This window comes from Mytilus edulis, chromosome 3 (genome assembly GCF_963676685.1).
Source record: "Mytilus edulis chromosome 3, xbMytEdul2.2, whole genome shotgun sequence".
Taxonomy (NCBI): Eukaryota; Metazoa; Mollusca; class Bivalvia; order Mytilida; family Mytilidae; genus Mytilus; species Mytilus edulis.
The window spans coordinates 53763991-53789226 of record NC_092346.1 but is presented as its reverse complement, the minus strand read 5'-3'; the positions used below and the strand labels follow the sequence as shown (position 1 = coordinate 53789226).

General features: G+C 30.7%; 2 protein-coding genes across 3 annotated transcripts in view; one reads left to right on the top strand and one right to left on the bottom strand.

Moving 5' to 3' along the window:
- Positions 1–899: 899 nt before the first annotated feature.
- On the bottom strand, positions 900–8080 carry LOC139516849 (F-box/SPRY domain-containing protein 1-like). 2 transcript variants are annotated; one of them, XM_071307195.1, is made up of 4 exons: positions 7467–8080; positions 5373–5448; positions 2334–4507; positions 900–2246 (listed from the first exon to the last, which is right to left on the bottom strand). In XM_071307195.1, the coding sequence occupies exons 1-3, from the start codon at positions 8040–8042 to the stop codon at positions 4398–4400; spliced, it is 762 nt and encodes a 253-aa protein (XP_071163296.1). In that variant the 5' UTR covers positions 8043–8080; the 3' UTR covers positions 900–2246; positions 2334–4397. The 2 variants fall into 2 exon arrangements, with proteins under 2 accessions (XP_071163296.1, XP_071163297.1); XM_071307196.1 differs by having other exon boundaries at positions 900–2217.
- A 206-nt stretch (positions 8081–8286) lies between these two features.
- Positions 8287–25236, top strand: part of LOC139516848 (mitochondrial intermediate peptidase-like) — a 30977-nt gene continuing 14027 nt past the window's right edge. The window contains exons 1-11 of the mRNA XM_071307194.1: positions 8287–8395; positions 17929–18101; positions 18775–18948; positions 19456–19544; positions 20697–20844; positions 21911–22029; positions 22483–22546; positions 22829–22985; positions 23393–23441; positions 24273–24333; positions 24657–24709. Of these exons, the coding sequence (XP_071163295.1) occupies positions 17955–18101; positions 18775–18948; positions 19456–19544; positions 20697–20844; positions 21911–22029; positions 22483–22546; positions 22829–22985; positions 23393–23441; positions 24273–24333; positions 24657–24709 (1061 nt within the window). The 5' untranslated portion in view covers positions 8287–8395; positions 17929–17954. The remainder of the gene's footprint in view (positions 8396–17928; positions 18102–18774; positions 18949–19455; positions 19545–20696; positions 20845–21910; positions 22030–22482; positions 22547–22828; positions 22986–23392; positions 23442–24272; positions 24334–24656; positions 24710–25236) is intronic.

The following is a 25236-nucleotide window of genomic DNA, read 5'->3' as shown; positions in this document are numbered from 1 at the left end:
GATCCTCAATGCTCTTCAACTTTTTACTTGTTTGGCTTTACACCAATTTGATTTGAGCATCACTGATGAGTCTTAAGTAGAAGAAACTCACGTATGGCGTACTAAATTATAATCCTGGTACCTTTGACAACTGTGAGCAAAGCTCATATAGTGATATCCTTGCCTTTAACAAAATCCATGATTTACTGAGTAAAACTCCAATATAAATGACTTGGATGGAAAAAAATCCCCAATAGAAGATGCCAGCCAATATGCAGTGAAGATTCTGACAATTTAACATTAACCACTGATGGTGGAGGGGGAGTAGGAGAAAAGTGTCTTAATGTGTACTGGAGGATCAGGATGTTATTCCAAAAATTCATTTCAGATTGAGAAATGAAAAAAAAGTTACTTAAGTAAATCTTTCGAGGAAGATTCTTCAAATATTATTTTTTTAATTCTGCCAAGATCTTCAAGGGAAGCAACAGATACAAAAGTCAGACAGAAGACTGGCACCAACATCAATATATACCACTCACTTCAAAAAACAGCTGGTAAAATAACTAATGTCTTAAGGTATGGAGACTTTTTTTTTAACAGAAAGCAATTTCGAACCCAAAGATTCCACAACACCTTTTCTTTTCCATTATCATGCATGGATTGGGCTGTTGTCAGATTAATATATATCCCACATATCTTATCTTTCATATTGTCGAAATAAAGGCTCTTGTAATCATTCAGTATTGCTAACTGTCTGAATCATTTCATTTGAAAGTGTATAGCTTCTCAATTTCGTCTTTACTTTTTGTTTTGAATATCGTACATTGTGCCTGACCCTAATTTTCTTAGTATTTCATCAGATTTCTTCATATTGATATCAAACCAATGCTCATTTTCTAATTGAGATAAAATCAACAAGATCAGGTATATTCAATCTATTATATACACACAAAAATATCATGAAAATGTTGGCACAGATCCAAGATGATAACACAACTTTTTAATGTACAATAAAAGATACAGACATTCCTATGAAAATAATGGCGTCAATTTCATTCACAAACACATATAAAATTCTAGGACCTGTTCTGTGTATATTTTTTTCAAATCAAATGCACAAGACAATAAATGATTTACAATTCAAATGTGAGGTTAAATAGAAATGCTTTCATTCAAACAAAAATCATGAAGAAATCTTCGTTCAAATTAGATGTTTTACCTATCTAACAGTGAATGAATAAAAATGAAAATCCCTGGGAGTACTAATGTACATGGGTTTCCCTCCAAAATGTTCCAATGGCTGCATATTTTGGATAATTCTAAAAATTATCCGTTGCTTAATTCTTTATTCAACTTATTTGTCAACTATGAAGGTATCAATTCTTGTGCTATAGAAAAAAGTGTTTTATTCTAAGGATTACATGGAATTGCTATAAAATTATTTGTTAAGTAACTCCCTATGAATCCCCTAAAAAGGAATGCAAAGAGTAACCATAATACACACAATACAAATATTTTCAGTTCATATTTCTGATTAATTTTTTTATGTTTTTGTCTCTTTGACATTGATATAATATCTTCTTAAAGTTTGTAAAGAAAAAAACACTTGCATGATTTAAACAGTTACATTAGGAAAAATTCTGATTCTTCTAAATCTATGCCTATTTCTACCATGTTATAACTTGATTGGACAATGAGGCTTGGTTCTATATCCTAATGTGCAAACACAGTACAAAAGTACACATCATAAATGTTCACATTATCAACCACTAGTGATAATCTGGTGAGTGTGGTGTGCACATTTCAATCCACTACCATGAAAGTGTAATAAAAGGGGTGAATCGTAAATATTCAACACAATAAACATTAGTTCAGCACACTTGTGCTATTTCCTGGAGTTGTCCTGAGTAAGGGGTGAATTTTAAATAGTCAACAAAAAACATCAATTCAGCACTCTTGCACTATTTTGTAGGGTGCTGTTTTTGGTGGATAAAGCAACAATGCCTCAAGAGAAACACCAACCGTCAATTGATAATCAAAATAACTAATGATTCTGCAAGTCACAAAAATTGATACCAACAATAAATAAATGAATCCACAACACTAAATCCTAATAGATCACCTTTGTAATATTATATTACAATAGATCACCTTTGTAATATTATATTACAATAGATCACCTTTGTAATTTTATATTACAATAGATCACTTTTGTAATATTATATTACAATAGATCACCTTTGTAATATTATATTACAATAGATCACCTTTGTAATATTATATTACAATAGATCACCTTTGTAATATTATATTACAATAGATCACTTTTGTAATATTATATTACAATATATCACCTTTGTAATATTATATTACAAAATATGTAATTGCTTACTTAACCTGAATATTAAATCTGTTGCAGAATATAAAACTCTTTTGAAGCGTTTATGATGTCTATTAATGTTTATGCATTTTCCTCATAATTCATGGTTTCTTAATTATAAAAATTTTACATTTCATGATTTTAATGTTTACTTGTTATATAGTAATATAAAAAACAAAAACAAAGATGATCTCAAAATGTTTGTTCTCATGATTCTCAAAATTCTTACAATTCACAATCAAACATTATTTTTGTCAAATATCAACATTTAATTCCATAACTAATAAATAACTTAACACTGTTTCTAAACAGATACTGTTAGAACTAAATGTTTACTTTCATAATGACCTAGTAAAAGACAGACAAATGTATTTTTGTTACGATTTCAAAATACATTGAAGTAATGAAGCTGCCAATCAAATTTTGTTCAGTAATTTAATTATGATTTACCAAACCCAAAAAATAAATAGCCTACAATTTTTTGTATTTATTCATCAGACTTAATACTAGTTTACTTTTTAAATCATATAAATAATATGTGGATTTTATTTTACTTTTTCTCACTAAATTTCATAAGAAAAATACAACATATCACATGTGTTTTCAATGCTTTTCTATTAAAATATTCTATTAATCTTTTTCTTCAAATTATTTTAAAATCATTTTTTATGTTGTTAACTAGAAAAACTATGCCCAATCAAAATGGACTAGCTACAAAAGTATTATGCATAATTTCTTATCAATAATGTACAGTAAACATTACTGAAAATAATAATAGACTACCCCAAAATAATACATCACAGTGAGAATTGTGAACAACATTCATTGTCTTTGTCTTAGGGGTTTAGAGCTAAATTTACAAATTGTCAAATTCATATAGCACTACATGTATGTATGTTTAGTTTATTAGCACTTCATATATAATTTAAACTTATTTTTCATTATCGTGTTTTATCGACTTTAACACAATTAACAATCTTTGCCATCATGGAATTTTAATGAATCTTTAATTTATCCAATGCAGGATTTCAGACAATCCTAGAAATTAACCCAAATTATCAGAATGGATTAAAATACTATTTTTTTTTAAGTGAAATTCAGATTTTTCCAAAAATGACTTCAAATTTACTCATTTTTCAAAGTATAGGAATCAATGCCCATTTCTGATCTATCTAGCATGAACCTAGCCTGAGGAAATATATCTAAATACTGACACCTGATTGACGATCAACCATGAATCTCACTTCTTTAAAATGAAAAATTGAGGACAAATTCCATATTCCATAACATAGCGACCTTATGTTATATGGAAATCACTTATTTTTCATTCAAAATTTTTATTTAATAAAAATAAAGAAATATATTCAGGAAAATGTTTCTGTCCAACCCATGATCACATATACACATACACATATATTCAAATACATCAGGTTTTGTTTGTTTAAATAACAGAATGCAGAATGTCCAGATAAAACATCTTGGAAAGGTTGCAATGCAATAAACAAAAAATCATTAATATAATGACTGACTCTTTACTTCCAAATGTATGGTTGGAGTATCTAATCAGATGATCATTCATGATAAAATGGGAAAGATATTGTATAAATTATTAATTTCTCTCAAATCATTTAAGCTATAGGAAGAAAATGCTTGCAAGTAGTTCCCTGTAAAATAGTGCATTTTCTTGTTGATGACTGCAAATGATTGACATAACACTGTTGTAACTAGGATTGTCCATTCAAATTTCCATCCAGTTGTAAGAGAAACACACATACATAATGTACACATGCTATAACAGATGTACAAATCATTCAGTTATGCTAAATGACAACATATTTTATAAATGAACATGGACTTTATAATCATTTTCGAAAATCTAATCATTTTTCAATTTGCCAATATTTTACGAAAAGATTAGACTGTGCAACTTATGTGGGTTTTTGAATTCACATGTATTCTGGATGGAATATTTCAACAGTACAACCATATAGATATCAATTAACAAATTTATATAAAGCCTATAAAATGACACATAAAATCATCCGTCTAAGGGTGGTCCTAAGTAAACCATAGAAATTTCTGTATTTCCATAAACTGCAGATACTGAGGGGTATAATGGTGTGTCAGGCAGTCCACGGAAAGCTACACCTGGAAAAAAAATCAGTTGATACAATGTAACATTATAAACACATGTATAATAATTTACTATTTAAAAAGTAAAGATATGGGTGGGATTTGAATAAAAAAGTTAGGTTGTTTTGTTTTTAAAACAATAAAGGCACAGTTTCTAGTATGAATTCATATTTCCTTAAAAAAAATCTGTTGTTTTTGTAGGTGACACTTTACAATAAATACCAAACACCAAATAACTCGTACACATTTCTTCCAGCGGTCAGATGCATTCTCATTTCAACTAAAGAAGCCATAAGAAGAATTCTTAAATACATCCCCTACTCCTCCCATCGGTTTAAAGTAATTGACTGTTAATGTCAAATGCAACTATCAATACTTTTTACTTATTAGGGTTCTCTAAATTAATGAAACATTGAAATCAAGCCATGAATGTGTCTATTTCTTGGAAAACATGTTGAAGGTTAAGCATTTCAGTTTTTCATGTATATGAATGTTACAAAATGTGTCCATTCTTAATCATGACATTTACCATCTCTTACAGGTTTTACAGCTTGTAGCTTTAGTTAGCAACACATTAAGATAATTAACAAGATGAAGCGCTGACTTACTACACTACCACAGTGGCACTATAGGTACTTGCTATTTAGGTTAAGACACAATACTGAGTATAACATGCTCCCATGATGCTCAATGTGAGGAAGCTCTGATTTGTAGTTTCTGATAAACGCTTAAAAATGTATTGGGGAAGACAAATGTACATGATGTATATAGCAATATACAATATACCCCAACATCCTAGAGTGAACTTAATGCGCTTGCATTGTTAAAGTTATGTTTAAAATTAGATTGATTAAGCAAGCGATGATAAACTAAAAATTACCTAAAAATTCATAATTCTTTTCAAACGCTAATGTATTATCTTCACAATCAAGTATTACTCTTATTCTTTCTCCAACCTAAAATAAACAAATATTTAAATAAAACAATTTAATAAAAACAAACTTGAATTTATAGCAAGTTCAGTCAAACTCTGAAAAGTACATATAAATATGTATCCATCTATAGTAACAATATTTATATCTTTGGTTAAAAAATGTATGAAGGTACTGCCTTTTTCTAGCATGTCTAGGTAAATTAATTAGACACTGTATCAAATATCCCATTTTTTAAATGCAATTTTGTTAAAATTTACATTATTACATTCATGACATTGTGGCCACATTTCTTCAAATTGTCCTAAAAAATATCATCATTGTTTACATGCTTATTGTTAAAGACCATACAGTGACCCATGGTTGTTAATATAAGTGTCATTTGGTCTCTTGTGAAGTTTTGTGTCATTGGCAATCATATTACATTTTTATGCTAAACGTTCAAAATAAGGAATAGTTATGGCATAAAAGTAATGAGTTCATCCTTCATATTTTTTTGGCAATTTAAACCTTTTTAGTTTATATGTTATACATGTGGCCTGGGATAAAAAAAATCCACAATTTTAGTATATCCTGTCTTTCAGTTGTTGACTAAAACAACTTTTGTTGAGTGCCTTTTTGCAAATCCATGAACATTTTCTTTTTTATCTTGATGTCAATTTCGCATTTCCCATTTTTGAAAATCATACACAGACTAAAATTTAGTACACTATTCCTATCCAACAGTACATGTCTAATATTTATTAGAATGCTCATGGGCCAGAATGTGCATATTTTCATCTGTGTATGTAATATAAAAAGTAGTTTTAATAATTTGAGTAATGAGGAAATTTTTTTTTATGTTTCATGATGACAGAGTTTGTTATTTTAGTCAAAATCTGCCATGAAGTACCTTTTAAGAGAAAGTGTACTTTATATTTGTAATACATGTAAGTGTATATAATGTTGTTTATTTTTTTGTATAAATAAATTGTTTTCAATAGTATCACGTGGTGTTTCATGCCAAGATATATTGCATGTATTGATAAATGTTATACATGTAGATTTAATATAAATGTATTTTAATGTGTGTTTTTACAGTATCTCATAACTCTTTTTAGAGTGGCTCTTTTATAAATTGATCTGATAGTGATAATAATATATTGTGTTTTATATCAAATGTTTCAAAGAAGTGAGACTCTAATAAATTATTTGTTTGTTTGTTATTTGCTTCAGATTTTTTTTGTTATTTTATACTGTTGTTCAAATACATGCATCTTATTTTTCTTTACAGTGAGTGTACATGTACAAACATGACAAATGTATGCTTCTTACCATCTATATATTTAACTCATCTATGGATACTAGGTTTAAATCCACTCTATTAACTGTATCATATACATTTGTACATTTTGCAGATGATTAATTTTTAACTAATTACCAGTGATAGTAATTGCACACCCTGAATGGCATGTATGTTTATCGTAGATTTGTACATACATACATGTATATTTCGAAAATTACTATTGGTTTTGTCTTGACATTATTTTTTTAGGGGTGGGGTGGTAGTTTAGATCTGCTTTTCATGCTTTTAGGCATGTTACTAAGACATAAAAATGAAACAAATAAAAATTAACTCATTTATACCCTTAAAATACAAAGTTTCATGTTATTCGTTTTATAAAAATCAAGTAAGAAGTACTGACATTGTCAGTTTATTTTCAATTTGTATTTGTGAGTTTGATATTCTTTTTTCCATTTTTCTACATTTTTACCATTTTTACTGAAATGTGTTGCAGTATTTATGTATTTCTATACAATGCCATACTATTTCTTGCCCCGAAAAATAGATTAAACAGTGTTTGTGCTTATAAAACAGTGTCTATTGTCTTGTCATCTATATGTACAGCTGATGTTGAGATGCTCTTTACATGTTAAATATCTTTAAACAAAAGATAATTTTTTTTAACTGGCTGAAATTCTGACGCATAATGGAATGTGTTGCTTGTGTATACATATATAGTAGCCCAGTAGGTAAATGCTATTGCTAATTAATATCACACCTGATAGGTTGGAGCATTATTTAATGTAGGATAATTGCCTTGACTATCGCCATTGTGTATCAGGTGATTGTCAACTAAATTCCATCCCCAGCTCTGATCGTCTCCTCCTAATAAACTGACATATCCTATATTATGTAATGAAGCTTTTTTAGTTGCTAATCCAATCACAGCTACTGTCCCTAAAGGTCCTTCCCACCACACTTCCCAACAATGTCGACCTGTCTTAAAACCTATTTTCCCTCTAGCTCCGTCCGTACTTTGAGCTACTGGATTTCTGTGAACTGTAAATCCGCCAGATTTCACTACAATGTTTTTTGAACAATCATTTAAATTCCAATTATGGAAAAATGCTCGCAGTTTCGCTTTATATGTTGGAACGTTTTTCAAAATGTCAGACTTTAGAACTTGTTCTGTCACTTTTCGTATGCAGTGAAACCGCCATACATCATTATTTTCATCGTTCAAAAACTTATACCATTTCTTACACACTAAGGAACATGTTCTTAAATCAGATATATTTAAATAGGAGAAAATTGATTCTAAAATCTGAGGAGGAAGGTTGGCTGCTGCAGCCATAACGGCGAGACATCCGGTCAATATAGCTACCAAAATGTGAGATACAATAAAATGGACAAATTGGTATTCTGTTTATTAGAATACCGACGATAGAATAAGGATCTGATATCTTTGTAGGTTACAATTATTAATAATTTTGATATTTGGAAATAGTAGCAACTTGTATAGCTACGTAAGGACACATTCATTTGTACGTTGCATTCTTATTTTTAACTTTTAGGTTTCTGATAAAATTTTAGCAATCACGTGTAAATTCATTCAACGAGATTCAAGATGTCTGCGCCCATGTTATGAAGAGAAAAAGTTAAAAATATGTTTAAAAACCAAGAAATATATTCGATACTGAAGAAAAGGTAGACAAAAATGCCACAACTTAACATAAATGTCATAGTTCCCTAAATGAAGGGCTCATGAGACACTGTTAAACGAATTATCATACTTTTTCATAGATAAATAAGATATTTTGCTAAAAAAAAAGGTTTTAAAAGTTTTTCTATTTATACAACTTATAATATCCCTATCCACCAAAAGGACTGGATATCTCAGATATTCCTGTTAAATTTTGACATCATAACAATTAATTGATTATTGAATGAAATCAATATTTCCAAGGGCCAGTGATGTCACTAAGTTTTGAAGAAGCAGGCTGAATTCCTAAAATAGGCGGCAAGTACATGCGGACGGCGAAGCCAATTCGCGTCGACGAGCTTGCTCGTCGCTACTACGGCGGGGGGTCTGGGGCCCGCTTAAGGGCCCCAGGATTTTTTTTTAAAATGGTGCAAAATCCTGCATTCTGGGGGTGTCCTAGACCCTTATTCAGACCTCTGAAAACATTATTTTTTACTGAAGATAATGTAAATGATTAACTAAAATTAGCAACATGATGGGAAAATTTTCTGTACATGACGTGATCACATCATTGATCATCTTGATGGACCAATATACATTTTTGTGCATTTTCCTGCAGGTTGACTGCTAGTAAATATTTTTGAACTGAAAGAATCCAAAAATCTTAGTTTGAATAGAAACATATTGTCTCTGGTTTGAATTGTCACTTGAATAATTTAGTTTTAAATGAAAATTGTAATTGTGACATTGAGAACATTGTTTTAATTTTATATTAAAAAAGTGTTGGTTTTGTTTTTACAAAATTAAAAAACAATATTCACTGACTAGTAGTCAGCTGGAGCTTCGATTTCAAAGTTAAAACTGTTACAGAGGTGCTATATTTTATAAAATCGTATGCTATCCCAAGGACGTATAACTGGGTCAGGATCCCTAATAGACCTTGAGATGAGGAACTCAGATGACGTAATTAAAAAAAATATTAGTCCGCCATACAATTGTGGATGCTGTGATTTTAAAAATGGACATAAATGAACAATAAGAACTGTTTTATAGAGCTGGTGTGATGAGAAAAGAAAGATGTAGATTTGACCTGAAATAAATTATTAGAAAGGACAATTTTTTTATTGAATTTTATGATCAGAATTTTGGGATTATTTCATGAGGAGAGTGACATTTTTCACCATCTTCCGGGGTCCATCAATTTGCGAAAAAAGTAATCTCACTTGCCACCCCGAAAATTTAACCATACATGTATAAATGTATCAGCTTCGATATGAGCCATCATACATGTTCAAGTAAACGATATGGACTGAGCAACGGAGGAAAACGTTACCATTACGGCCTATGGAGAATTAATTGTAAATGTATACCCAAATTAGAAGCTTAATTCCAGAAGTTTTCAGGCTGATTTATGGATGATTTCACCTTGTACACCACCGAAAATGATGGTTAGTAGTTTTTTATTTATACCTAGTTATTATAAATGGTTTAAGATAAATATTATTGATAAAGATCAGCAAAAACTCAATGAAACTTTGCTTTTAAAATGCATTACTGGCACGGGGCTGAACACTTTTTTTAGGCACAATCATAACTTTGTTTACTTCCGAGAGATCCGAAAGGAATTTGTTTACTATATTGAAAAAGGCAAGAAACAACTTTTAAATATTATTAAATTGTAAGTAAACATGACCCAATATAGTCTTTGTTATGTAATTATCACTTCGGTCTACAGGAATACCTGATAATCAAGGGAGATAACACACTTCATACGAGTAAAGTGAGATACATCATCGCATGTGCTTTTATCCAATGATTTGACCCCTGGTCAGTAGATATCATATGCAAAAAAACAGAAAAAACATGTACATGTAAATATTTTTAATGCACTTGAGCAAAACAATAGATATTGTCATTTCTCAGTGAAAAAGGGGGAGGGTCAAACCTTTTTGAAAACAATATTTCTGCACCTATTCAACTATTAAGCTAGTTAGCTACTACCCATTGCTTCTAAAATAAAAGGTTTAGATGAAGGTGACTAAGCCACAAGGGAGAAGCATTTGTCTTTCTTTGTGATTAAACTTTCAAGAATTAGATTTTTCTCTCTCAATAGTACTTATGTATTTAAATCAAATGATAACACAGCCTGAGTAATTTTTTTGTCTTATTTCAGTTCCAGACATATCATTACTTTTTAACCTGAGATGGCAAACTAGAGGTTTTAAAAAGTCCTGAATAACTGGTAAGCATTTGCTTTATTAGGCAAGCTCTAAATTGTTTATTTATGGTATTTATGCAATTGAAATTACAGTCGGTATGTTAAAAATATGCAAATATGAAAACTGTTGCTATGGTCTTGGTATTAAATGAAAAGGCTTAGTTACAGATCGTTTCGACTCAATATTTCGAGTTAAATCTTGCGGCAACTGTTTCTCACGTAACACTGCAAACTATATTTAGTTCTATTTTAATCTGTCGTTATTTAATGACGCCATAATACATGTGATGTCACAATGTTTCCTTTAAAACCTCATGTGGATTTCTCACTAATAAAAGGTTTTCACTGAAATACATGTTAAAAACATTTTTTCTCAAATAGAATTATGTGAAAGGACAAGTTTTGAAAATTTGCACTATATTGCACTCTAATTATATGATAAGGATGACTTTCCAAGTAGTTAAGAGTGCTTTCCACAGTTTTAAATACCAGATTTCCACTAGTAAGAATAATTATTTTGGTGTTGGTTTTTTTTATAAAATCTTCATTTTTGCATAATTTCTCTGTCAAAATGCACTTTAAGGCACAAGAAAATTTTATAGAATGCTTTAACAGGGTCTGTGTATTGTAATTAAAGGTTATAATCAGAAGTTTTGTCCTTGTTTTGACTAGTGAAGGTATTCTGGAAGAAATTAATTATACAAACACATTGTATTCAAAATAAATGAATATAGCGACGAAAGTGTCATTGCCGTATAGTGCTAAAACAACTTTATTTTTTTTCAGAAATGGACAAAAATACACAGATTTATTCAGAATGTTATACCGATGAAGATCACATAAAAATATTTGGAAAAATCAGAAGTATGAATTTCAATATGGGTCAGGATCCCTAATAGACCTTGAGATGAGGAACTCAGATGACGTAATTAAAAAAAATATTAGTCCGCCATACAATTGTGGATGCTGTGATTTTAAAAATGGACATAAATGAACAATAAGAACTGTTTTATAGAGCTGGTGTGATGAGAAAAGAAAGATGTAGATTTGACCTGAAATAAATTATTAGAAAGGACAATTTTTTTATTGAATTTTATGATCAGAATTTTGGGATTATTTCATGAGGAGAGTGACATTTTTCACCATCTTCCGGGGTCCATCAATTTGCGAAAAAAGTAATCTCACTTGCCACCCCGAAAATTTAACCATACATGTATAAATGTATCAGCTTCGATATGAGCCATCATACATGTTCAAGTAAACGATATGGACTGAGCAACGGAGGAAAACGTTACCATTACGGCCTATGGAGAATTAATTGTAAATGTATACCCAACTAACATAATATACGTCCTTGGCTATCCCCAAAAAGATTTGAAAATTTAGACTAAAATTCCTGCATTCTGAGCATACATTTTGTACCTGAGAGTGATTTAGATGCTTGGGAAAATGTTAATTTTGTCTTATTTTTGTTGTTGACTTCAATCACATTGATTTTTTTTTTAAATGAGAATCCGTAGTCCTGGCAAGGCTAATCTATATTATATTTTTTTCTGGGAAGGTGTCTTTTGTAAGACAACTAAGGAAGTCTGTTCTTGAATATATGTAAATAATACACAGGCACTTTACACAGGCAAGTGCCTGTGAAATAATAGGTGAAATATTATAATTTTATTTCAAAAATAATCGAATTTATTAAATATCTTGATCGATTTATTTGCGTACGTACTTAGTGACAAATGACCCCCTTTTTTCTCATATAAGACTTGTACACGTATTTCAAACATGTTGTCAAGCTATGTCGTTTTATTTTCTCTTATTTGTTAACTGTTCAGTAATCAGTAAACTAAAATCCTTTTGAACTATAAAAGATATTTTTAAAAATTATTTGTGGTCGACAATATTCTACTTTCGTTATTGACCTTCATTCTCTAGACACCACGTGGTCGTGGGCTTTGAAATGTGAACTTCAAAAGGTGCTGTTTTCCAGATTCTTGACAACATTATATATATTATACTTTCTTTTATTTGACTGATATATTAATTTCCATAACATGCTATATTGTCATCTTTGGCTTATTCCTTCTCTTGAAGCAAAAACCAAACAGGGTCATAATGTCCATCGGAACGTCTCTCTTTTTATCCTTGCAAACATTACAATACTTACCGACTTTAAATAGACGACCAATCAGCGGACTGCATTTACGTGAACTATATTTAGTCAAAGGTAAACACTGATTTACATCCTTGTTTATCGCGACTTTAATCGTGGAAGCTGATGCATTGAACAATTATTTTTTAATATTAACCTGATTATCTTTTTTATCTTATTAATTTTTTTTACTCATGCAAAAATAGCCGGCGGGAAAAGGACAATAACCGGCGAAAATCGCCGGCTGCCGGCTTCTAACGACATCACTGAGGGCACACAGGTTTATCGGTCACAATAATACTGGTTATATGAGGCAGGCATTACCTGTAAATGGCGACGAAGTCTGTATATTATTATTTTTTTGTAACTTAATATATGTTAAAAGAAAAGAAACGGAAATACCGTAACGTTTCCGATTTTGGTTCTGTTGTTAGGGATTTTAGTTGTGACGTTATTTAAGTTATGACGTCATATGCAATGTAAACAAAGAAACGCTATCATCAGGTTTATTTTTTCATATCAAGGAATCATTAAAAATGAAATTGGTATTGCGTTCCTTCCTATTTTATACTAGACTGATAAATATATACATTTGTATTTTACTCAAAGTTTCATACAAACAAGACTGGAAAAAGGAAGTACATTGTAGATGGTTGCGCAGATGCGGGAATTCAAAACATGACATAAAAAAGATTTGAACGATTTTGAGTTCATTAGTACAATAAAAATTTTGGGAAAATTTTCACATTTTTTTTTAATTTTTTTATTTTTCTACTGTTATTGGGAACTTTGTCCCCATATAAGCATTTTAGACGCCTCAATATCCATTGAAAAAGTCTGCATAGTACAACTGCATGTGACGTACAAAAACATATGATGTGACAATAGGTTCAATAACTCTGTATCTATGTGGCTTCATATTGGCTTGTAAACGGTAATCAAATTTCCGCATTGATTTCTGGCATTTTTCAAAACTCAGTTGACATTGAAATTTCAATTGTGAGGTTGATAAATTGCAGCTCATGATTTATTGGGATAAGAACATGGCTTCATTTCTTAGGGAAAGAAGCATGTAATATTAGAATATGATAAATTTATTATAAAGTGTGGTGATCTTTGGCATAGAATCCCAACTAACACATAATATGTGATTAATATGGGGACGAAGTCCCCAATTACGGAAGAAAAATAATAAAATAATAAAATTAAAAAAATCAGAAAAATTTCCTGAAATTTTCATTCTACTAATGAAATCAAAATCGTTAACTTTTTTATTTTCAGTTGTTTATAAATTCCTGCATTTGCGCAGAAATCTACTCCCTTTTTCCTGTCTCTTTGACAGAAGACTTTGAGTAAAATTTATATTTATCAGTCAAGTAAAATATAAGAAGGAACACAATACCAATTTCATTTTTATGCCCCACCTACGATAGTAGAGGGGCATTATGTTTTCTGGTCTGTGCGTCCGTTCGTTCGTTCGTCCGTCCGTTCGTTCGTTCGTCCGTCCGTTCGTTCGTTCGTCCGTCTGTCCCGCTTCAGGTTAAAGTTTTTGGTTGAGGTAGTTTTTGATGAAGTTGAAGTCCAATCGACTTCAAACTTGGTACACATGTTCCCTATGATATGATCTTTCTAATTTTAATGCCAAATTAGAGATTTTACCCCAATTTCACGGTCCACTGAACATAGAAAATGATAGTGCGAGTGGGGCATTCGTGTACTGAGGACACATTCTTGTTGGTAATTCTTTGATATGAATGATAGCGTTTCCTTGTTTACATTGAATATGACATTATAACATATATATAACGTCACAACTAAAGTCCCTAACAACAGAACCAAAATCAAAAACATTACAAAATTTCCGCTTCTTTTTTAACCATTTTGAAGTTAAAATATGTTTGAATTGATAAAAAAATTATCATATAGACTTTTGTTCCCTTTCACAGGGAATGCCTGCCTCATATTATTGTAGATCTTTCAACTTTAGTTGAAAAAGCTAGACATAGTAATCCTACATTCTGTTGTTGTCGTCGTCGGTGGTTTCCTCAAATATTCACTCTGTGGTTAAAGTTTTTGAAATTTAAATAACTTTCTTAAACTATACTCAATTTCTATCAAACTTCAACAGAAGCTTGTTTATGATCATTAAATAGTATCAAGAAGTAAATTTTGTAAAAATAAAATTCCATTTTTCCGTATTTTTTACTTACAAATGGACTTAGTTTTTCTGCGGTGAAACATTACATTCACTCTGTGGTTAAAGTTTTTAAGATTTTAATACATGTCTTAACATGCTTAAACTATCCTGGGTTTGTACAAAACTTAGACAGAAGCTTGTTTATGATCTTAAGATAGTATCCAGAAGAAAATTTTGAAAAAAAAATAAATCCATTTTTTCTGTATTTTACTTTTAAATGGACTTAGATTTTCTGCCAAGAAAAACACATTCACTCTGTGGTTAAAGTTTTTAAAATTTTAATAACTTTCTTATACTATCCTTGATTTATACCAAACTTGGACAGAAGCTTGTTTATGATCTAAAGCTATTATCTAGAAGGAAATTTTGTTAAAATTGTGTCCCTGTGTATCTGTATTTTACTTATAAATGGACTTAATTTTTATGCAGTTAAGCTGCATTATGCGAGCACCCTAGATTTGTGTTCTACCCAATAAATGCTGAAATACTTGCCATTGTTATTATCTAGCTCGCTACTATGTTATATATAACTAATTGAACACTTTTTTAATACTTTTTATTCTGGATTACAAAAAATATGACCAGAAAAACCTTAAATGATCGTCGATTTATCCAAAAGTTTTAAAGTTACACATAGGAAGTAGTGCTTATTAATAATCCTTGTGTAGTTCATTATGACTTGTGCTTTTAGCTAAGATGTCAAGGAACAATTGTATGAAATATTTAATCGCCGAAAATCTCTTAAGACAAGTAGTTTAGATTTCCCAAATGGCAAAAGTCGTAGGGATATTGTTTGTCATCAATACGTAGTACAATTACGTCAGTAGTCTATTATATAATAAGTTCAACTGTTCATGCTGTTGGCGGCAATTTCAAATTAGAAAAAAGAAATTTTCTTAGCTTTTCAATTTGGAGGCAGGTGTGCAAATTAGTGGTGGTCCGAGGTCCGCGACCTTCCACTTTTGAGCACCCTAGATTTGTGTTCTACCCAATAAATGCTGAAATACTTGCCATTGTTATTATCTAGCTTGCTACTATATATAACTAATTGAACACTTTTTTAATACTTTTTATTCTGGATTACAAAAATTAGCGGTGGTCTGAGGTCCGCGACATTCCACTTTTGCAAGCGGAATTTCGACTAGGATAGTTGGTTTTCTAGCTACGCCCGACGTAGTTACCTTCCACTTGAAAGAAAATAAGAAATTACTTTGCAAACCTTCCATGCAAGTCACCAAAGTCTCCAATTAAACGAGCTAAAAACTTATTTTTATCATTATTATTCATGACAGCGATGTTCATTTTGTTCAACCGCTAGCTTTATACAGAAAATCAACGACAAATATTGTATAAATTCGAGTAAAATCATATCTGATTGACAAAAACAACATTGTAAACACTTAACAATGGCGGCCGTAAAGACAAAATTTTACAATATCGGATCCGATTCCGAAGGGTTATTTGTTTTTCTCAATTTTGAAAGGTCAATTAAAGTAGCTGAAAGTTTCTTTATTTTCACAAATAATGCAACTATATTATGTATACCTAAATGTAAGTAAATCATATGATATATAGGTGGCATTCTTTGGGACACTCTACCCCTCCTGTTTGATAACTTGGAAACGGTCGAGCTACCCACCCCTACACCATATCAGGGGCAGATCCAGGATTTTAGGTTAGGAGGGGCACAAACTTAAATTTTCGCCGAGCAGAGGCGAGGCTAAAAAAAATTTGAGGTAAAATTATCGGAATATTCTTTATTAAGCTGAGAACAACCCATGCTTTGCAAATTTAAGGAGGGTGCAAGCCCGCAACACCCCCCCCCCCTGAATCTGCCCCTGCATATATTCAAGTAGAGGACAATATAATAAATAAAATGAAATATAGGGGGAGTCCCCACCCCCTCCTATTTGAGAACTTGGAAACGGTCGAGATCCACACTCCTTAACCATATATATTCATGTTTGTGACAATATGAAAAATCAAATGAAATACAGGAAGAGTCGCTGGGGTCACCCCACCCTTCCTGTTTTAGAATTTAAAAATGGTCCAGATCCCCACCCCTAAACCATATATATTCATGTATGGGACAATATAACAAATCCTAACCCCCCTCATATATGCATTGCTTTTGAAACCTTGATAACATATAAATTATTTGCCTTTTAAAATAAATAAATCATTAGATAAACATGAATGTACTATATATGAATGTTTAATGTTGAGGCAACATTGCCAGTTTTCATAATTATGGTTTCCTTGGTTTTTGGTTAACTGCCTTCAGCGCTTACAGCGCTTTGATTTCCCAGTTAACATTACATACAGTCTGCATTTAAAGTTTTAAAATCATTCATTAGATTTATAAACTTATTATCCTGGATTATTAACAAATGTGGAGAGAAGCTTCTAACAATCTGAAGATAGTATCAATAGGAACATTTTTATTGATTTTTTCTCATTTTTGTTGAGCCTGCGATTTACAGCAAAAGTAGGCGAGACACTGGGTTCTGTGGAACCCTTACAAATTTTTACTATAAGAATCTGGAAATAAATTTGCCTAAGGATATGTATTACATGATCATGTATTTTCAAAAAAATATTTTTTAATGTTCCCTGTGTAATACATGGATAATTGTGAAATGTGAACTTTTATCTACCTGTTAGTATATTGGCCATCAAAAACACATGTACTTTGTGCTTGAATTTTAACAAAACTTTGAATTCATTAAAAAAAACATCATAGATAAATGCCTGGTATCAAATTTATAAGAATTGATACCCTTTGAATGAAATGATTTTACATCAGTATTAATCATGTTAATAAATTATGTCTGTGTTTCATTCAAAAATGTGCTAACAAGACCTTTGGTGACATGTCAATTGTCTCTATTTATTATTTGTTATTTTTTACTCTATAAAACAGATTTGTAGAATTAAAACTATAGGAGATTTTTTTATTTATATCTTACAGGTGATAGACCTTAAACAAATTCCAGTATGGGTTGGTTTATAGTAAGGCGCTATTTAAGATACATCCATCCAGTCATCTTAAGGAGATCTGTGTCAACTTTATCACCATTAACTCAGTCTTTTAATGCCAAACCATCAAAGAAGTTTAATCTTAATTTGAGAAAGGGACAGTCAGTGAGTTTTGCACATGTAATAGTTATTCAGTGCACTTTTTTTTTCTTAACAGGGAATGCTTCTGTTTTTAGGTGAATTGCTCTAAAATTCATATAAATTTATGGTAAACTTTTGTCTTAAAGTTTCTGCTGTCTTTTTAGAAGCTTTCACATTGGCATTCAAATAACATTTGATCTAATTATATTGAAAAAAGTTTATTTCAACCTTGCAAATTTTGTTTTACTTATTATGATACAAAAGTCTGTCTTAATCTGTGAATGTGTCTGTTTAATTCATGTATTATATATTTCTGTATGTAGGTTTAACTTTTAACTTTTTTACTTCTTTTCTTCTTTTTCTACTTTTGTACTTGATTTTTAATCACAATGGGGCATGCAGATGCATATCTTGTTTACTGCATTTGGTGTTTGCTTAAAAAACAAATAGATTCTGTTTTAACCTTTACATATAAATTGATTTTAGAATTCCATGACAACGAGTCACCAAACAATTAGCCAAAAATGTAATGAGTTATAATAAGCAGAAAACTCAGGTATGTTGTTGAGTTATCCTGATTTTTGCATAAGCAATTAGTATTATACTAAAACCTTTTACTTCTGTTTTATCCTGCTATTTTTCGTGTCTAGTTGTTTGTTTGCTATCAAACACTTATATTTTTTATCTCTTTTTGTAGGGCTTGTTTTTAATACCAGAATTATCCAGCCATGAAGGATTTTATCTTTTACAACAACAAGTTGAAAATGAAATTGATGATCTGGTTAAAGAGACTACAAGTACTAACAGGAAGAGAAAGATTGTACAGATATTTGATCAGATGTCAGACTCTATCTGCAGAGTAGCTGATATGGTATTTACAACATTTATAATTTTAATGTCAATGATTGTTGTATCAGCATCATCTTATTTGGCCTTCAAACTTTTTTGTTAGATGAAACACGCATCTGGCACAAATACAAAATTTCAATCATGGTATCCATGATGAGTTGATTTACATGTACACATCACATCAGACCTTATGACCAAGTTATTTTAGAATTGTTATCACTGTTCTTCACCTTTATTTGTCTTTTGGTTGTTTACCAGTAAATAAAAGATCTAACCTGATACCAAGGGGTCAGTTCAAACTTAATTGATCCTAATTATCTTCTTAACTTTCGTAGTAAAATCCTATTCTGAAATTATTAAGTACATTGTATTGGTATTTGAACCCAAATGTTGAGATGATTTTTCTGTTGTAGTATGTTGAAGAAAAAAAATTGCATGATAAAGGTCAATCAAATTATTGTGATACTGCCAGATAAAATCTGATAAAGATAAGTGTAACAATTAATATTAGTAAACAAATTTATTTCAGTCAGATTTTGTTAGAGTTGCCCATCCAGATGCCCAGTTTGCTTATGCTGCAGAGGAGGCTTGCATTAAACTTACCAGTATTGTAGAGAGGTATATCATTTTATTTTAATGAAATCAATTGTAATAATGGATAAAAAATACTTTATAAAGGTTATCCTGCTTGACATGTGTGATTTTGTTATTGAAAATAATCTCTAAAATCATTGTTTATTTCCGGGTAATAGATTTTGTCAAACATAACATTTCTCAGAACACAACACACAATTCACCTTATTTTTTAGATTATGATGTTTTGGCTTTTACAATCAGTACAAATAATACATTGTCAAATATTTCTTATGATTATTTCCCTCATTTTAAAAGATGATGTAAACTCATTACAAAACTTGCGATTTTATTCTTGAATACATTTACAATATTCTTTTCTTGAAATTTTTAATGATAAAATTTAACCCATGTGTTCTTAAAGTTTTGAACCCTAAATGTCACAGTGAGTTATCTCCACCTACTGCAAAGTTTTGACTTTTTGTCACTGTGAGTTATCTCCACTTACTACAAAGTTTTGACTTAATGTCACAGTGATTTATCCCCACTTCAAAGTTTTGACTAAATGTCACAGTGAGTTATCTCCACTTACTTCAAAGTTTTGACTTAATGTCACAGTGAGTTATCTCCACTTACTTCAAAGTTTTGACTTAATGTCACAGTGAGTTATCTCCACTTACTTCAAAGTTTTGACTTAATGTCACTGTGAGTTATCCCCACTTACTTCAAAGTTTTGACTTAATGTCACTGTGAGTTATCTCCACTTACTTCAAAGTTTTGACTTAATGCATGTGTCCCAGTGAGTTATCTCCACTTACTGCATGGAACTTTTTACTGTATTTGAATAGTATTAAAACTATTCATTCATTATTAAAATGTAAAATATTATTGAAAGACTGTGGTGTTGATTGAATTTACCGTACAGCGGTAGAGTTTTCAATAAAATCTGGCATTGTTTAATACTGATATTCTGAACTTCTGTTGGTTTTGAAATACATGTATAAAAATTTGACTTTGGGAGTTTTATGATTTTTAGCATTGTGTATGATAAAAATGAAATAAAATAAAGAAACTGTAAGTGCTTCATAGATACTTAGATACAATTGCAAAATGGAAATGTAAGTGTCAAATAGTTTTACAAAAGACAGATTTTTTTTATCAAAATCTATTATAACAGAAAAGTATTTTTTTTATTAGTTTGAATACAAATACAGAAATATATAGAGCTTTGTGTCGAGTGATCGAGCATGGTGATATCATACCAACAGATGAGATGGATCAACGAGTTGGTGAATTATTCCTGTTTGACTTTGAACAAAGTGGCATACATTTGACAGAAGATAAAGTAAATATATATTATCGACTATACCACCATAATAAAGGTATTGTTTTGAGAGTGTATTATGTGTGGTGTATTTATAATCAGAAACAAAATAAAGATATCAGTAGTACTCACTACTGGTAACATCATTCAGGAAAAGAATATTAAAATTTATCATACATTTAGTAGTAAATACAGTAGTTCTGAATATTTGATAAATAGCCTGCTGTTTAATCCATATCGCACAACTTTGATGCACACCCTTTATCATACCCTTTATCACTCCACTACTCATTTTTTTTTTTTTTTACATTAACTATGATTTAATTTATGCAAGCTTCTTCAGAATTTTTTTCCTCAAAATGGGTCCTAAATGAACGGTCATTTGGGCGTTACCCAATTTATTAAATGACGTCATTGTTTGGAACGTTACGTAACAAACGTTGAGTTTTCATGTTTCTGACACACGTACTGCAACTATAAAAAAGAACTCAATGAAATACCACACAAAACAAATACAATAAACAAAATATTTTTAAAACAACAGCACGCAAATTGTTAGGTAACCCAAGTGCTTCGGATGAGTAATTTAGCAGTTCTTTTAAAGCTTTTAAAACAAGACAAAAGTAGAGCTGAAGGTAACCCAGGTGCTAGGGATCAGAAAGCAGTTCATATATATTCTCCTGTTGAAATATATGATAAAGCTTATATAACATGGCAAAATCAGTATCAGATACCGTATCATCCTTGACCAATATCATCCCTCGGGCCATCTGGCTGATATTGGTATCTCGGGATGATATGGCATATGATACGGATTTTGCCATGTATTATTCTCTATATATTGCATTGAAAATTATTTATAAAGATCTAAATTATCAAACAAAGATATTATTGATTAGAAAAACGCAAAGCTTCCAAAAGGTTGTACATTTCAATGATAAAAAAAATAGCAGATTTTTTAACAGTTAACTTTACAGTTTCAACTTAAGAATTAGAGAAACACATAAATTATATAATGTTTAAATTTAAACTAATACATTTCAAATAACAGAATATAAGTGATAATGAGTATAGATTTCATTTCCAGAGAAAGAAATTTGTGCAACTGAATGAGAATATAATGTTACTGGGAACTCACTTTATGAAAGGAACACAGAGTGCAAGAGCTATATACAAACAGAACTTACCGGAGAATATAAGAGATTGGTAAGATATGGAAAATAAAAAAGGAATTGGAGGCTAGATATTAAAGGACTAATTTGTGACACTAATTATGTTCAATGGACAAAACTGCAAGATAACAGAACAGACCACATTTAACACAATTACCCTGAAATCTCGGGGGGGGGGGGGGGGGGGGGGTGATGGATGATCAAAACAAAGACAAACAAAAAGATTATACAAAAAATAATAAACAATATATGGTCCAATTGTGCAATATAAATATACAGTTCTAACAACAATATTTGAGAATTCTTCTTCTTGCACACCATTTTCCACATATATTTTTTAAGGTTTGTCATTGGTTTCTTTTCAGATCATCCTGTTTTAAAATAAAGAAAAAGAGTGCTACCTACAGGCCAAAACATTTAGATGTTGTTAAAAGTTTATATAATGTTCCTTTCATATTATTTAATTAACACACCTTTATAATTTCAGTTTTAGTATGGAAGGAGACAATATCCATGTAACAGGACTTTATACTGATCATTACAGTGATACTGTAAGTTTTCCATCACATATTATTTCTCCTTTTTCATTGAAAATTTGGTATGAAAATACAAAATCCTTCATTTTCACAGAATTGAATGAATTCTATTTCCCAGTAGTATTAAGGCAGCAAATGGCATTAAGTGTGAATACAACAGAAAATGGCCCTAAAAAACTTCGGCTTTATACAGAATGTTCTACATATATTTGAAACCAGAAATATAAATCTTAAAATTTAGCATCAATGTTTATATTCACATTATTTTTCTTTTTTCAAAATTGTTTTTGTTTACAGGTTAGAGAGGCTGCATATAAAATATTTCTGCATCCAGACAAACACCAAGAAGATTTACTGAATAATTTACTTTTATGTCGATACAATCTTGCCAAACTAGTGGGATTCCCAACCTTTGCTCATAGAGCATTGAAAGGCACAATGGCTGACACACCAGGTAAACTTTTATATATTTACACTCACTGGTATATACAAATATAGACCAATGAAGGCTTTTCAATAGAAGTTTTATTTAGAGTGAAAACCTGGAAAAAATCATTCAAACTTTTTTTGTGGGCAGTGACAATCCTCAAAATCAATACCTTAATAAAAAATAAATGCTGTCTTTTTCATTAAATCAAATTCCATATTGACTATTTCCACCTTGCCATTCAGAAGTTATTTCCCTAATTATTAAAGCAATGACACTTATAAATGTAACAGTATATGAAATAAAAACTTGGGTCTCTGCCATTTTGACAGCTTCATGTTAGCTTATGACCTTATCTGTTTTAAACTTTGGCAGAATTCTTAGAATTTTACTTGTCCAATTCACCATTAAATATAAACTTCTTTTTTTCCTAGAAAATGTAATGAGCTTTTTAGAGACACTGTCAAACCGAGTGAAATCAAGGTATTTATGCTTATAACTTTATGCCACTCTTGCTACATATAAAAAAAACCTTGTCAAAACACACAGAGGGGTCAGTTGCAAGTCATCAGGAATAAATTACATTGCAGAACCTACATTCTTATAGATAATGTACTGGTTTCTGTCCTATGTATAAAAATTGCCATTTGATGTAAAATATGTATCAATCAATCAATCAACCTATTGATTTGTATTTTTATTCTTCTGAGAAAGTTTGGTTTTGTACAAACAAATTAATACAGATTTTTCCCTACACTACATAGTTGAAGTATTGTGTAACTCTTTTAAATGAAAAAATCATCAATAAACAAATAATTGTGTATAAATAAAGTTTTTTTTCATGAATAGGTTTATTATAACACTCAACAAGGGAAATATACAGTTGATGTTGTTAGCCCTTATCAAATTGCCACATTCCCCCATTTATTATGTTGTATGCAAGCAGGGGCATCTTCTCTATCCCTGGGACACATTCCCCCACCATTTATTATGTTGTATGCAAGCAGGGGCATCTTCTCTATCCCTGGGACACATTCCCCCATTTATTATGTTGTATGCAAGCAGGGGCATCTTCTCTATCCCTGGGACACATTCCCCCATTTATTATGTTGTATGCAAGCAGGGGCATCTTCTCTATCCCTGGGACACATTCCCCCATTTAGTATGTTGTATGCAAGCAGTGGGCATCTTCTCTATCCATGGGACACATTCCCCCATTTACTATGTTGTATGCAAGCAGGGGCATCTTCTCTATCCCTGGGACACATTCCCCCATTTATTGAATATATATCATATCTTCAATTTGCATTTCAGAGCTGATAAGGACTACACAGACATTTTGAAAATAAAGAAATCTGAAGCTGGTGTAGGAAAGGTAAGTTCTAGCTTGATTTAAATTGTTTTTCAGCATATAAGATATTTACAGTTTTGTCATTTTTTTATACCATTTTGATTTTTGTATTTTGTCTGTAATTAATTTGCAGTAAAATAACATAGAAGATAGAAGATAAGAGTGCAATCAACTTTTGCTACATTCTGATAAAACATGTATTTCTTTGTGAAAACACTGCATCTTTCATGAGTCAATTCTATTATATTGTTCATACAAAAATAAAATCAACTTAAAACTTAAAGTTAAAGTAACAAAAGATGCTTGCTGTATCTGGGTCTAACATTGTTTTTTTTTGTTCTTTTTAGAATGTTATGCCATGGGATCCACCCTACTACACCGCGTTAGCTAAAGGCAGATGGTAAGCACAGAATGACTTGTTGTAAAATGAATTTACATGAATAAATATCAGAGATTACCAAGTAGATATAAGAAGATGTGGTATGAGTGCCAATGAGACAACTCGCAATCCAAGTTACAATTTGTAAAAGAAAAACAATTACAGGTCAAAGTACAGTCTTCAACATTGTGCTTTGGCTTACACCAAACAGCAAGATATAAAAGGCCCCCAAAAAGGCCTATCCAATAATTTATTGGATGGATAATTTATTGGATGGGGGTTGGTTGATGAAATTATTTAAATAAGAACTGATCAATTATAGGAAACAATCAATAAAATTCTATGCAGGTTAGGGTCAAGTAAGAAATCCCTTGATTTGAATTTACTTATGCTAAAATTACTTTCCTGGTCAAATCATAAATATATGTTAAGAACAAAATATTTAAACAATTGTTTTTTCAAAGATGTACTGAAATCTATGGTTTGTTTAAATATTTTTGAGTTATTAAACCTGTGACATATACCATTAAACCACATTATGACTAGAG